The sequence below is a fragment of the Chlorocebus sabaeus genome, chromosome 21 (assembly GCF_047675955.1).
Source record: "Chlorocebus sabaeus isolate Y175 chromosome 21, mChlSab1.0.hap1, whole genome shotgun sequence".
NCBI lineage: Eukaryota > Metazoa > Chordata > Mammalia > Primates > Cercopithecidae > Chlorocebus > Chlorocebus sabaeus.
The window spans coordinates 24,728,901-24,744,254 of record NC_132924.1 but is presented as its reverse complement, the minus strand read 5'-3'; the positions used below and the strand labels follow the sequence as shown (position 1 = coordinate 24,744,254).

Sequence of the window (15,354 nt, the reverse complement as noted above, 5' to 3'; positions counted from 1 at the left end):
TTAGAGCTGCAGTAAGAAACTGCACCCCAAACCTGGCTCTTAGGTCTTACTGAAGAGATTTCACAGCTATATAGGCTAATTATGATAAAAGTTTCAGAGTGACACTCTGGGGGGTTTGCTGTCTCCTGCCAGGGCCCTGAACAGGCAGGATGTCTGCCACCAATCTGACCACATGGCCATAAGCCACAGGGACCCTAGAGCTATGGTCACCTCCCTCTACCAGCTGTGCCCACCTCCTCCAGCCTAGGGCCTCTGGCTTCCTTTGCTAACAAGGAACTCTTGGTGCTTCATGTTACAAACTGTAACTTCTACAGGATTTAAGAGTCTGAATGCTCATCCCCAGAGTCAGTCCTCTGCAGAACTTGCATAATATTTTCTACACAGCTTATCTGTGCCTAGATCAACAACAATAATATCTGAAACATTATTATTTGCAGATATTATTCTGCAAAAATGCAGAATCTATAATTCAGGAAAAGCAGGATAAATGAGATCTCTCAGAAAGCAGACATCTGATGCCCAAATCCGTAACAGCTGGTGAGGTCTCCTTCTCCTGGAGGAACAGGTGTCCCCAGCTCGCAAAGCTGAGGACTGGATGGCTTTCACACAGCAGCACATGAAAGAGCTGAAATGATCCAGGGCAAAGTGGCCTTAGTCCCTTAGCCAGTTTCAAAGACTACTGATTTAACTCTCTTTTTTTGGTTTGATTGAACAAACGCCTCCCTGCTCCCCCTTCCCTCTTTCCCAGGGATGATTTGCACCTGAATTGCAAAGTCTCTCATAATCAAGTGAAGTACACTTAGGAGGCCGCGGTTATAATCATAAGGAAATTAATGGGCTTCTTTTCTCCACTTTCCTTCTTGAAACGTGCCTGTCTTCCGGCATAGCTGCTCAGACACACAACGGCTCTGGATTGCAGCTTCTAGACCAATGCTCTCCACAGAAGGGCATTACTGGGGTCTATTTCAACGAATTCAATCGATGACCAAGATGCAAAGGACAGATCGTTGGGATGACAGAGATGATGTGGCAGGTGAGAACACTGTGCTGAGGAAGAAAGTCAGATTAGGACCTGACTGAAGCTTGGGGTCCTTTTCCTGATTTTCTTTCTTTTCAATTGGTGTTGGTTCAAGATGCCACAAACCAGAAATATAGTGGGAAACAAGGATGAGATGTATATCCAGGGAGAAGGTGACAGGGAAGCAATAACCAACAAGTATATTAAGTGCAGGTGAAATTCAGATATCACGTTATGCAACAAGCACATGCCCATGAAAGCCCCACAGTATGACTGAGGCCTAGACCCTTCGACTCTTAGTCACAGCCCTTAGTGCTGGGTGAGTGGGCATGGGTGACAAACCCAACCGCATTCAGAGCCATCTACAGCAGCAAATTAAAAGTACTAAAGGCTGCAATATGCCATTAGTTATTATTGCTAATCAGGCCTTTATCTAAGGACAAAGATTTTGCTTCTGTATGAAAGCATGGATACTGCTTCTGCTTTCTTTAAGTTGGCCAATGCCCTTCCCTCTGCTCGTTATTCACACACAAATGGAAATGTGAAAGTCACACTCTAGTGAGACGTTATGATATAGAAAACCAAAGGACATCTCAGTTCAAAGGATCAAATGCTTACTGTAAACCAAGAAATGTTGCATATAACCTTAATGACTCAGTTCTTTGAAAGAGATCTTTCATTTTAATAAAAATTCTTTTGACACAGCACGGGGCCGATGATCACAACACATCCATAATCCACAAAGAAACCACTGGACTAGGTGGAGCAGTCTTCCTGATCTCATTTGCTGTGTACCAGTCTCCTAGACAGGTGGAGGGAAGGCCTCTTCCCCGGCAGATCTTGCAATATTGACAAGGCATCCCAAACTAATGCTCGAAAGGAAATGTTCTCCTTGATAATATATCTCAAGAACAACTCTCTGCTGGTGGCTACGACTTAGACAAAAGGAACAAAGCTGCTCCAAGCTTACCCCCAGAGGGAGGAGGCCATCCCCAGCACACAGATTCATGTCTACACAGGGACGTTTGTCTTTCTCCACTCTTGAAGCAACTGTCATTGCAATCTTCCTCATTTCCCCACCTTGCCAAATGCCTTCTGCACATAGACAAGGGACCATGCAGCAGGCCCCTTTGGCGTCACGGAAATCCCCTGCCTCTACCTGAGATCCACATTACCTTGTTGAAGTCTTCAGAAGTTGCCCTCATTTCCTTCCATGTCTTGTTCAGGAGTTGGATACAGATGCAGAAAAACTCCTCAAAGGATCTGTCGTGGGTGAAGAACATCGGGTGGAAGTCGTTGCAGGTCTCACTAGCTGGAGGAAACATGGAAAATAAGGGAAGAAGTTTTAGAACAGTGAAACGCGAGGACATAACCACAGGTAGGTGCCCCAGAGGGAGACAAGCGGAGGTATCTTTGGTTCAGGCAATAATGGTGAAAAAGCATTTCTGAAAAAGCAACCAAAGGATGGTCCCCATACAACTTGGAAGCTTAAGGTCAGATGGCCAGACCTAGCCTTAGGCACGTATTTTGACTTACAACAGTCAGTCCCTAACCCATGCCAGGACATGACCCCCTTGGCTTTGCTCCAAAACCGCTGTGTTGATTATGAGCCCTATATCTGCCTTCTTGACCTGATACAGATTATTCAAACTGCCCTCTCAGGCACAGCTCTTCCATCACCCTCAATTTCCTCTTTCTTATCAGAATAACTGACAGAAGATGGGTTTTCCTGAATACACGATTAATTGCAACTTTGAAAATAGCATCCATGTTTATTTCTCCAGGGGGCTCTTTTCTCTCTTATGGCAGTAAGCAGGGGACATTTGAGATCATTAACCATCTGATGCCATTAACCATTTGTTTTACATTTCCAGGCACAGATGGCTGGAGGTCAAAGCAACCCAAATGGCTTTGAAGGCAGCAACTGGTCCAGTCCTGGGCAAAACTGTAAAGTCAGCCAAAATTGCCTTCAAGCCCCCACTGGAGAGCTTCCTTGGGTCAGACCTAGTGCTCTGAACACTGAACTTTAGGTCTGGTCCCTACTCTCCTCCTCCTCCTCCTCCTCAGACCAGCGCCCCAGCCCCTCCCATCATCCCATCAGTCAAGCTTACATTTTTATAGCCCTTCTGTACATTACACCTCATTTGATCTTTACAGTTCTTCTTACCACTCATGTCTATGGATGAGGATATTGTGAAGCCCATGGAATTAGGGTTTGTGACCCCCAAAACCAATACCCTAGGGTTTTTAAAAAATAAATATATATGCTGTTACATACAGTGAAAGTCTTTCTATTTTATTTGGAATCTTTTGTTTTTTTAATTTTACTTTAAGTTCTAGAATAGAAGGACAGAATGTGCAGGTTTGTTACACAGGTATACATGTAACATGGTGGTTTGCATGAGGACTGGATGACTTTCAGGCTTTCACACAGCAGCGCATCAACCCATCATGTAGGTTTTAAGCCCTGCATGCACTATTTGTCCTAATGCTCTCTCTCCCTTAGCCCCCCAACCCCCAACTAGCCCCGGTGTGCGTTGTTCCCCTCCCTGTGTCCATGTGTTCTCATTGTTTAACTCCCACTTACGAGTGAGAACATAAGGTGTTTCATTTGCTGTTGGAATATCTTCTAAGGTCAATTCATCCTCAAGGCTCAGAATGGTGGGGTTTCAGGCCCTGGAAGTCCAGGACAGGATGGAGGGAGGGGTGGGAGCAGACTTACAGCAGAGACCTTCTGTTCTCGGGGAGAGCCCTGGTGCCTGCCATGTGGATGAGCAGTGGATCTGCTTAGAATCCTACAGAGCAGGCCCCCAGTGAACAAACCCTGATCAAGCCTCATGGAAACACACTCAAGGGTACCCGGCCACCAAGTTATTACACACCAACCTCTTCTCTCTTCAACCTTCATGAACACAGTGAATTTCAGACTTCTCAACAGTTTAAAACAACAGCAAAATGGTGCATATTTGCACAGCTCACCACTTCCAAAGGGCACAACCTGATTTGAAGATATGGTAATGCTGTTTTCTTCCGAATAAAGTAAGGGCATGGGCCAGGAGCAATGCACAGTCCTGCAGGAAGAGTCCAGGGGTTGGGGGACAGAAGATTTGGGTTCAAGTGCAGCCCAGGCCAATCAGGAGCAAGTCACTTCACCTTTCTAAGCCTCAATTTTCTTAATGAAAAAATGGAGGGCTGGGCACAGTGGCTCACACTTGTAATCCCAGCACTTTGGGAGGCCTGGGGGGTGGATTATCTGAGGTCAGGAGTTTGAGAGACCAGCGTGGCCAACATGCTGAAATCCTGTCTCTACTAAAAATACAAAAATTAGCCGGGCATGGTGACATGCGCCTGTAGTCCCAGCTACTCTGGAGGCTGAGACAGGAGAATCGCTTGAATCCAGGAGCTGAAGGTTGCAGTGAACCGAGATCACACCACTGCATTCCAGCCTGGGCGACAAAAGCAAAACTCCACCTCAAAAAAAAAAAAAAAAAAAAAAAAAAAAAAAAAAAAAAACAGAGGAAATGAAATCGCCTCTGCCTTCTCCCTAGGCTTCAAAGCAGATCAAATAAGTCAACTGATGGGAAAGGAAAGTACTTTGGACAGGATAAAAGTTAACATCAATATGGAGGGAAGTGGTGGTGATGACAATAAATATTGCACCTGCCTACTGTTTCCAGGAACGTGAGTTTTTCTGTGATTTTTTTTCCCACTAATTCCTAGTCCAACCTGTTCACATTTCAGCAGTTAGAAGAAAGAACATATAAGTCATCCCACCCCAGCCTGAGTCTAGCAGAGAGATGGTAAATGTGAAGTTCTGATCTGCGACACAAAGCTATTTAAGAAACTCAGAAGATCAACACTGGCAGCCTGTGCAGTTTGCTGCCCTGGGCAATGAGCGGTCTCACTTTCATAAGCACCAAAGCTAATGAAATTTACAAATCTTCAGCTGTACCTTAAAACACTGTTGCCATCTAAGAACTTGTTATTAATCCATATTATCACAGTTCATTTTTGGATCTAGTGTGATTATATGTGTACTTTATGCCCTAGTAAAAGTTTTTATGTGATGAGTGGAGCTAAGATAGCCAGACAAAACTGAGACTTGCAAGCCCTGCTCTTGCTTGGGTAAAGAGGGAGGGAAGTGACATCATTAGTAATTAACTAAACAATTTGTTGGGTACACATGACATGCCAACGGTTCTACAAGCACTATTCTTGCAACAACCCTCGAAGGTAGGCCTTATGGACATCCTCATTTTATATATGAGAAAGGTAAAACTTGGATAAATAACACCTTCCATCATGAGCTTTTTTTAGTCGGCCCCAAATGAGCATCTGAAACCCACAGTCAGCTGCTCCAGCAGCAGACTTCCTACCTTACTTGACATCAAGAGCTCACTGCATTTCTTTGTGGTTGCTGCTTTGAAAATTAATTCCTCCACCCACTCTCTTAGGTCTCCCGTACTCCTCCTTCAACATAAACCCAGATCATGACGTGCAGTCCAATGTGGATCACAGCAAGTGCGTAGCCAGTACCTGCTGACTGAGAACACTCGGCCATGAGATAGCAGTACCAAGGCCAGCAGCCACGCACCAGGCACTGGATGACGGACTTCATAGTCACTTATTATGTCAGGCACAAAAGGAAGATATTACTAACTTCCTTTTATCATGGGGAGGGGTAGGGGGGAGGGATTGCACTGGGAGTTATACCTGATGTAAATGACAAGTTGATGGGTGCTGACGAGTTGATGGGTGCAGCACACCAACATGGCACAAGTATACATATGTAACAAACCTGCACGTTATGCACATGTACCCTAGAACTTAAAGTATTAAAAAAAAAAAAAAAGATTATAAATAGGAGATTTAGAAAGGCTTGGAGACTTGTCCAAGGTCACATAGTTTGCAAGCAGTGGTGCTAGGATTCAAGGTAGAGTTGGCTCCAAAGCCCATCATTGTTCTGCTTCACTCGCTTTCCTCATTCTGTGTCTCAATTAACCCTGCCTCCAATGCACTTCCGCCAACACAAATCTGAAACAAGTGTTTTTCTATCCACAGAAAATATTTATGAAGTAAAATCTTACAAGAGGCGCAGCTTCATCTATGAATGCTTATGTATATTTACTGTGTGAGATTCCTCTGCTTTCCTCCTACTACTCGTGGCTTACGTGGAGTTAGGTTGGAATCACCAGGGTTCCGCTCCCCTTCTGGACCTTACGTCTCCTTTCCTGGGTCTGGGCAAAGGTGCACTCTCGACAACTGTGTTGAGCAGCCAAGAAATCATCTACATGGTTCCTAGCTTCTGCTGAACCAACCCTTTTTTCTTCCTCAAGGTATTTTTATCTTTCTCAGCTTCCGTAACATATCAAGGTTTCCTCAGGTACTCAGTCACTGGGGAAAGGTCACACTGGATGAATGCATTTGATTTATTTCAAGAAACTCACAAGTTGGGTTTCATGTTAATAGAACTTGAGTTTTGTTCATGACAACAATGTGCCCAGCTAAAAAAGTACAATTTGCAGCCTCCCTTGTGATTAAGAGTCATCATATGACCCAATCCCAAATAACAGGTAAGTGAAAACTGTTGGGCACAGTTCCCAGGAAAGACCTTTAAAAGGGGAAAGACTTGGTTGACTTGTGGCCTTTTGTCTCTGCCTCCCCACTTCAACTTCTTCATGTCTGGAACACAGGAGTGATGACTGGAGCTCCTGCAGCCATTTTGTCAGCATAAAAATGAGGGCTATACCCTAGACAGTTAGCAGGAGCTCCTGATGACACTGTGGAATCACCACAGCAAACTGGAATTGGAATTCTTTTGTACATAATTCTTTGTACACAATTTGTTGGTATGTAATTTGTTTAAGCCATGTGAAATTACTAATATTAAAAAAAAAACACAAGCAAGTACATTGACAATAGCATAAGAAAACATATGCTCAAGATCACTGGAGGTCAGAGAAAACACAGGAATGAGGAGGCAGGATACTACAGCGGTGAGAGCGAGACAAACTTGCATTCAAATAATTAAATGTGATACCCCCTAGCGTGCCATAAAACCTTAGACAAATAAACACTCCCTGAACCTGTTTCCTCATCTGTGAAATACATAACCACAGAAAGTTTGTAAGCACCAAGTTAGATTACTTACATAAAGTGTGCAGTAAAGTGCCTAGCACATGGCATAGGATTAGTAAACGGTGGCTATTAGTTACTTTTTTTTTTTTTTTTTTGAGACAGACTTTTGCTCCTGTTGCCCGGGCTGGAGTGCAATGGTGTGATCTCGGCTCACTGCGACCTCTGCCTCCCAGGTTCAAGCGACTATCCTGCCTCAGCCTCCCGAGTAGCTGGGATTACAGGCATGTCCCACCACACCTGGCTAATTTTGTATTTTTAGTAGAGACGGGGTTTCTCCTTGTTGGTCAGGCGGGTCTTGAACTCCTGACCTCAGGTGATCTGCCCGCCTTGGCCTCCCAAAGTGCTGGGATTACAGGTGTGAACCACTGTGCCTGGCCTAGTTACTATTTTTAATCAAGCACCTGGCATAGGTTTAGTAAATGGTGGTTATTAGTTACTTTTTTCTTTTTGAGATGAAGTCTTGCTCTGTCGCCCAGGCTGGGGTGCAAAGGTGCAATCGTGGCTCACTGCAACCTCTTCCTCCAGGGTTCAAGTGATTCTCTTGTCTCCTCCCGAACAGCTGGGACTACAGGTGCAGGACCCCATGCCCGGCTAATTTTTGTGTTTTTAGTGGAGACAGGGTGTCGCTATGTTGGCCAGGCTGGTCTCAAACTCCTGACCTCAGGTGATCTGCCTGCCTTGACCTTGCAAAGTGCTGAGATTACAGGCATGAGCCACCATGCACAGCTAGTTACTATTTTTAATCAAGTACATGGCATATGCTTAGTAAATCGAGGCTATTAGTTACTATTTTTAATCATCATCTCCAGCACATTATATAGCTTCTTAAAGACTCCAACAATTCTAGGAGATGAGGAAGGAAAGAGGAATCTGGTGAACGGCCTTTAGGGTCCCGTAGGTAAGGGGGGGTAGAGTCAACCAATCATTCTTGATGATTATGTCAAAAACCTACTGAAGTATTCAGACTCCAAAGCTGAAATTTCACATGAAGAGGTAACTATGTGCGGGGTAATCTTTTAAGGACTTTTCCTGTCTGAACTCTCTGAATGTATAATAATGACAAAGGTACTATTATTATCATCCCTGTTTCACAGATGAGAAAACTGAGAAGCTGTGAAGATGAGTAACTAGCAACGACAGTGCCAGAAATCAAATCCAGCATTCTATCTCCAGCACTGCTGTTTCTGACCTCCACATGAAGGGGTTGGCCTGCCATCATTCTAAGATTCTTGAAGACTCCTCCTTTGCAGGGAGATACAGGCAAACAACAAAGTAAGAACAACTTGGTCCTTGACTGGTAACAAAAGAAACAGTGAAAAGGTTTTTGTGTATGTGGATACAAACTTCATCAGTTCGCTGTGAGGATCAAATGGGAACAGTGACTAAGACAGCAAGCTCAGTGCAACTGTGGGCCAACGGGGTGGCCATGTTCACCATTTAGCAAGTGGAGCCTCTCCCAGGCTACACATTTATACACGTGAGCTTGTCACCTTGCAGAGACAGCCTAAGTCTAAGAATAGAGTTCTTAGGTTTAAATAAACAAATAAAAACAGGAAGGGTGAAGTTTATTATTGTTTTTAAAGGAAAACAACACTTACTGAGAAAAAAAATTAGCAGACAATATTTTATAAATGAAATTTAGTGAGACACTTTCAATGAGACAAAAATAGTAAGATGTTTAAAAACGAAATTGTTTTAATGACACTATTTTTAACACAATGAGATTTTACTTTATTTAAAAAATCCAACACAATGGTTTTTTAAGTCTGGAATATTAAGATATTTTCAGGACTGAGGGTACAACAGATTCTATTAATTTGCTGACATCTCATTCACTTATAAGCAAGCCAGTTTTGAAAGCAGCTATAACCTGAACATACATGTTTTTAAAAATAAAAATAAGAATGCTGTACACTTATGTACCACTTTGCCTGTAAAAGTAGATGTATTCCTATTTTGCACTGGGTAACGTGTAGTGAGGCAGGTATTGTCACTGGCTCTCAGAGTACAAGGATTACTGCAGTGTAGCAAACAAGCAATGAAAAATGAGTGTAGGGAATGGTTCTAGAGCTGACCACAACCTTGCAAAGGTCACTGCAGCTCCCTGGGCTCCAGATTTCCTACCTGTAAATGAGTTGGGCTAATTGATTTGTAAGGCTCTTGCCAAGTCCAAAATTACAGCAGTCTCCATACACATATACACTAGATAATGTATCTTCAACTCCCCAAAGCCCATCCAAAATTATAGAATTTAGAGAGTCTGCCTGCACTGAACTTTAGTTCCTAAACTACTATTTCCTTTATTGACAGGACGACTATACATTTAATTTAGAGTGTAAAGACATTAGAGTGGTATTTGATAGGTTTAGCAAATGTTTGATGCGCAAGGATATATTCTTTCTTTCATAAGAAAATTGTCAATTGTTTTTACACTTTCTCAACTTGTTAATCGTACCTAATGCAGACCATTTCATAAGGAAATTACTTGACTAATGATAGAATGACAATATCACAGGAAAATGCATACCATTTTTGCTCTCACAGAAATTTTCTAAAGACAAATACACATTTTCAGATGCTGAAAAGCTCTGTTTATCCTTTCTATGACCTTAGTGATGCTAAGAGAGACTCTGAACCCATTCACAAATAACAGAGATTTGGGAAGCACTGGGCAAGTATGAATATTTTTTACCATGACTTCATGAGCTATTGCAACAGACTTTGGAAATGGTGCACTTCGAAAAAGACACACGCACTGGTCTAACACAAGGGACATTTTGTTGTAAAATTATGAATTACAGGAAAAAGGGAATACATCATACACACACAAAGGCATTTAACATAAAAAAACTGCTAAAGCAGTCATTAAAATCTGCCTGGTGATCCACAGCACAGAAACTTACAGTAGAACTATTTGTGGTTCTATGGTCAGTCTGGATAATATATTTATGAATTCTCTGATGCAGATGTATATTTATACCTTTGTATAAAAATAATCTTACCCTACTTAGAAAACTTTGAGTTTTCTATTTTTAAACCTGGTATTCCTTAACGGTTTGATTTTGGAAGGTGGTACTGCGTGGGGAGATGCTAAAAGTTCAGAACCTTTTGTAGGTGGGAGAGGTGAAAAGAGGAGAGTGGGGTCAAGAACTTGAAGTTCCTTCACTGCCTATGAGTTCAGCCTAGACAGAAGCTACCACCCCTGCTATTTCAGGACAGGGGATCAGAGGCTTTAAACTTTCACAGCTCTTCTCAGCTCCTGAAGTCTGGTTTAATAGAACTCTGGATAGTCTTTTGTATCCTCAGCCATCCTAAAAATAGTATAAAATTTATACTAAAAAATAGTATGAAATTTATCCAATGCTTCATTGTTCACCTTCCCTTGGGCCTTTTTTTGAGGACATGGAGAGAGGAAAAAAAAATACCAACTAGTGTTAAGGCTGAAAATCAGACTCATAGCACCAAAAGACAGCCAATTCAGCAAAAGTAATCAGAGGCCACATCCCAGGCACACGGTGTGTGTTAATAAAAGAGCAGAGCTTCTGCAGCCAGGTTGGCCTGCATGCAAATGTTGATGTCACTACTTAATAGCAATGTGACCTTGATCACCTTAAAATTCCTCCAGGCCTCTATATCCCCATTTTAAAAAAAAAGGAAAAACCAATGGCATCTATCTTAGGTTGCTGTTAAGATTAAATGTAGAGTGATTCATATATCAACTGAGATAAAATTAGCACTCGATACATGTCAATTGTTAGTAGTTTTAATAACAAAGTAATTATTATCGTACCTAGTTAAAATGCCAAATTTGAAAAATTTTTGGGACCAAATATAAAGACTTGTAAAATGACAGCAATGAAGACAGTGCAATACTGGTGTATGGATGGAAAAACAACAATGGAACAGAATAGGGAGTCCAGAGACCCATATATACAGTCACTGGATTTATGACAGAAATGACACTGCAGTGGAAAGGAATTTCAATTTGTTGAACTGGGCCAGTTGTATATGCAACTGGAAGAAATGAATTATGACTCCCTATCTGCAAAGATCAATTCTGCATGAATTATAGATCTCAATGCGAAAGGAAAAACAATAAAGTTGTTTTCATATAACATAGGAATATATTCATGGTTTTAAGGTGGGCAAAATTTTCTTAAACAAAACAAATATCATTAATCATAAGAAAACAGTTTGATTCTATTATATTAAACTCAAGAACTTGTCAAAATATACAATAAAAATGGCAAATTTAGAATACAGAAAAAACTTTAACATTATCTATTAAAGAACTGGTATCTATGACACATAACCACTCCTATAAGCTATAAGTCACTAAGAAAAAGACAGACAACCCAGTAGAAGAATGGGCAAAATGTAAATGGGCACTTCACAAAATAGGATGTCTATGTGGCCAATGAATACATGAAAAGGGGCTAAGCTTTTTAAGTCACAGAAAAAAAAATGCAGCTTTAAACAACAATGAGCTACTTTCATACGTCCACCATAAGGGCTAAAATAAAAGATGGAAAACAGTAAGTGTTGATAAGAATATGGAACAAATGGAATCCACTGTTGATAGGAGTGTAAAATTGTTCAACCACTTTGTAAAACAGTTTAGCAGTATTTACTAAAGCTAAAATATTCTTACTTTATAATACAGCAAGACTAGCCAAATATATAAACCCGACAGAAATGCATACATATGCATTCCAAGAGAAATGTATATGAATGTTCACAGAGGCACTATTTGTTAGAGCCAAAAACTTGAAACAATCTAAATGTCCATCCAGCAGATTGGATAAATAAATTATGATTTATTCATACAGCAGCATACTTACTACAAAGAAATTATTTTTAAAAATGCTACACACAATATGAATGTATTCAAATAACTTTCACAATAACATGAATGAACTGAAACAAACATAATGTGGAGCAAGAAGAGCCCCACACTAAAGAGACCATAAGATATGATCCTATTTATTTAAAGGTCAAAACAGGCGAAATTCATTGATGATAATGGAAACAGGGTATTGTTCTTTTGGAAGTGAGAAGAAACTGAGACTGACAGGATGGCCCAAGAGGGCCTCTGAGAGTTGTTTAATACCTTTTCTTAATCTAGATAGTAGTTACATGGGCAGTTGGTGGTTTGAAAATTCATTGAGCTGTGTCTGCTCTTTGGATTTGAACACCTCTATGTAAGTTACACTTTTTATGAAAAGTTAACTTAAAAAGGTGGAATATGAGCTCTCTAGGAGCAGATATCCTGTCTATCCAGCAGACAGGATAAAACTGTAACATTTCATACATACGATTTCAGTGGGCTTTTCAGAATGAGTGTTGTGTATATCCTGCCCATCACCTCTAGAAATAGGGATTGACATTTTATGTAACTAGGTTTACTGGCTGGGTAAAAAAGTACATAACTGGCTTATGCAGGCATCCTGGACCAATCACCTAACTGCTATCAGCTTCTGAAGCTGGGCAGGGGGTACCTCTCCATACCTGGACTTTAGTTTAATTTCATCTGTTGGATGGCTAAATGAGTATATGCATGCATTTTCTTGTTTTGGAGATGGAGCCTTGCTCTGTCACCCAGGCTGGAGTGCAGTGGCACTATCTGGCTCACTGCAACCTCTGCATCCTGGGTTCAAGTGCATGCCACCAAGCCTATTTTTTTTTTTTTTTTTAATAGAGACAGGGTTTCACCATGTTGGCCAGGCTGGTCTTGAACTCCTGACCTCAAGTGATCTGCCTGCCTCAGCCTCTCAAAGTTCTGGGATTACAGGCACGAGCCACTGGTTTATGCATGCATTTTCTTTCGTGAATGGGGATCCCAGTCTTACTGAAGGGTACTGCAGATGTCAATGCAAAAACTATAATAAACTTGACTAGTTGTGTACGAACTCTAAAGAAGTGTTGCAGGGTTCTTTCAAATCATTTCCCTCTCTTTTTCCTTCCCTCCCTTCCTTCATCCATTTATGGGTGCTTCCTTTCTCCCTCCCTCCCTCCTTTTCCCTTCCTTCTGTCCATTAATTCATGTGCACATTAGTCCATCAGTCGGTCCATCCATCCATCTAACTAGCAAGGTGGTTACGAGCATTGCCCTGGAGCCAGTCTGTCTGAGTTTGGATCCTGGCTCTGCCACTTATTATCTGTGTGACCTTGAGCTCATGAGCAAGGAGAGATGGGTAAAAGCCAAGGCTGAAGAAACCAGCAGACATTGGTTCGCACAACGCTTTGTAGACCACATTAGGGAGGTGAACTTATTCCACCTGCAATGGGAAGCGACTAAAGGGGTTTAAACAGGAGTGTGAAAAAGTGACAACTTTCCACCTCTTTTTTTTACTCTTATATTGGTCTCTGTTTAATGAAATTAAAATTCAGGTGATTTGAGGATTCTTGTTATTCCAGAATCCAGTGAACTGATATTTCAGCATATTAAGGATGAGTGATGAACCAGGTAAATACCTTAGCACAAAGTGGTTAGGAGTGTCATTCTGGAGGTAGGACTGCAGCTAGAATTCTCCCTCTGCCACTTAACTGTGTGATCCCAACCAAGTCTGTTCATGTCCCTCAGCCTCTTTTACTATGATGAGAATAACAAATACTCATACCTTGTAGAACTGACTGAAGATATAGTAGAAAGATTCCCATAAAATGCTTCGTCCAGCACCTGACATTTGGTAAGCACTTCATAAATATTAGTCATAAAATGTTATGCAGAATAAAAATATGATTTTTTTTTCAAAAAAGTCCTTGCTTTAAGGTTTAACTTGTGGTGAAATCTTATTTACTTAGCTTCGCATTAGAAAAGTACCCTAATCTCCTAGAAAGTTATAGAGCAGCATTCCCAAGGTCATCTTCTGAGATGTTGAACTGAAAGGCGAAATACGCAGAAATTCCAGCAAATTAAGATTTCTGGTAAGTGCATACTAAGTAGCCCCTGGGAATTTGCTTATAATTGAAAAATGGTCTTGCTGATAGTCTCTGTGTTTGCTCTTTTCCTTTGTCCTCCAGTTGAAAACAATCAAGACGTGCACAGAAACAAAACCTGGATCATTTACCCTTCATCTGTTGGCAAAATAATCATTTCTGGAGCTGCTTTTAGGTCTAAGAAATGCTCTTTCTTGGCCCAAAGAGAAAAAAATAACAGCAAAAAACGAAAAAAATTTTTGGAGAGGAGTATCAAGTTTGTGGTGTGAATTAGCAACACAAAACTGAGTATGAAACACACTTATCTTGCTAAATACATTTTACTTACTTTCTGGGAGTGGTGTTGATGGAGCATAGAGAGATGTGGGTAACTCTATGCATCAATCTGACTGGGCCAAAGGGTGCCCAGATTAAACATTATTTCTGAGTGTGTTTGTGAGGGTATTTCCAGTAGAGATTAACATCTGAATAAGTGGACTCAATGAAGTAGATCACTCTCCCCAAGGTGGGTGGGTAACACCCAATCCCTTGAGAGTCTGAATAGAACAAAAAGGTGGAGGAAAGAGGAACTTAGCCCTTTTTCTTGCCTCTCTGCTTGAGCTGGGACATCTCATCTCATTTTCCCCTGTCTGTGGACTGGGAGTTACATGATCAGTTCCCCTGGTTCTCAAGCCGTTGGACTTGGACTGAATTACACCACCAGCTCTTCTGGGTCTGCAGCTTTCAGATGGCAGATTGTAGGACTTCTCAGCCTCCATAATTATATGAGATTATTCCTCATAATAAATCTCATATATATACACTTACATACATATATAATACATATATTCTATATATACATGAGATTTATAAGGAATTCTCTCTTTTGCTGTCTCTCCAAATATATATATATAATATATATATAAAAAAATATGAGCTATCTATTTTTTTTATTGTTCTGTTTCTCTGGAGAACCCTAATACAAGAAGGGAGAGCAGAAGATGAAGAGGAAAATTCTAGTTGTGTGGTAAACAGTTCAAGGCAGGGCAAAGGAAAATATACTCAAGTGATTTCTGCATACTCTTGTTAAAACTTTATGAGGAAAATTATTCAGAGAAGTGGCACATTAAGAGACTGTCATACGGCAAATTTACTGTGGATGTAAGTCATTGCCTGCCCAACCATGTGAGATGGGCACCTGAGGATTGTGTTGGGATACAGGCAGATTAATGAGCAGTTGGGATGTCCCTCACTGAAGACCCATTAAGAACTGTGTCTGT

General features: G+C 41.2%; 1 protein-coding gene across 4 annotated transcripts in view; it reads right to left on the bottom strand.

Annotated features, from left to right (window-relative positions):
- ELMO1 (engulfment and cell motility 1) overlaps positions 1 to 15,354 on the bottom strand; it is a 578,573-nt gene that overhangs the window by 158,201 nt on the left and 405,018 nt on the right. For all 4 annotated transcript variants that reach the window (XM_007981596.3, XM_007981595.3, XM_073008962.1 and 1 more), the window contains one exon: positions 2,194 to 2,330. In XM_007981596.3, the coding sequence (XP_007979787.1) occupies positions 2,194 to 2,330 (137 nt within the window). The remainder of the gene's footprint in view (positions 1 to 2,193; positions 2,331 to 15,354) is intronic.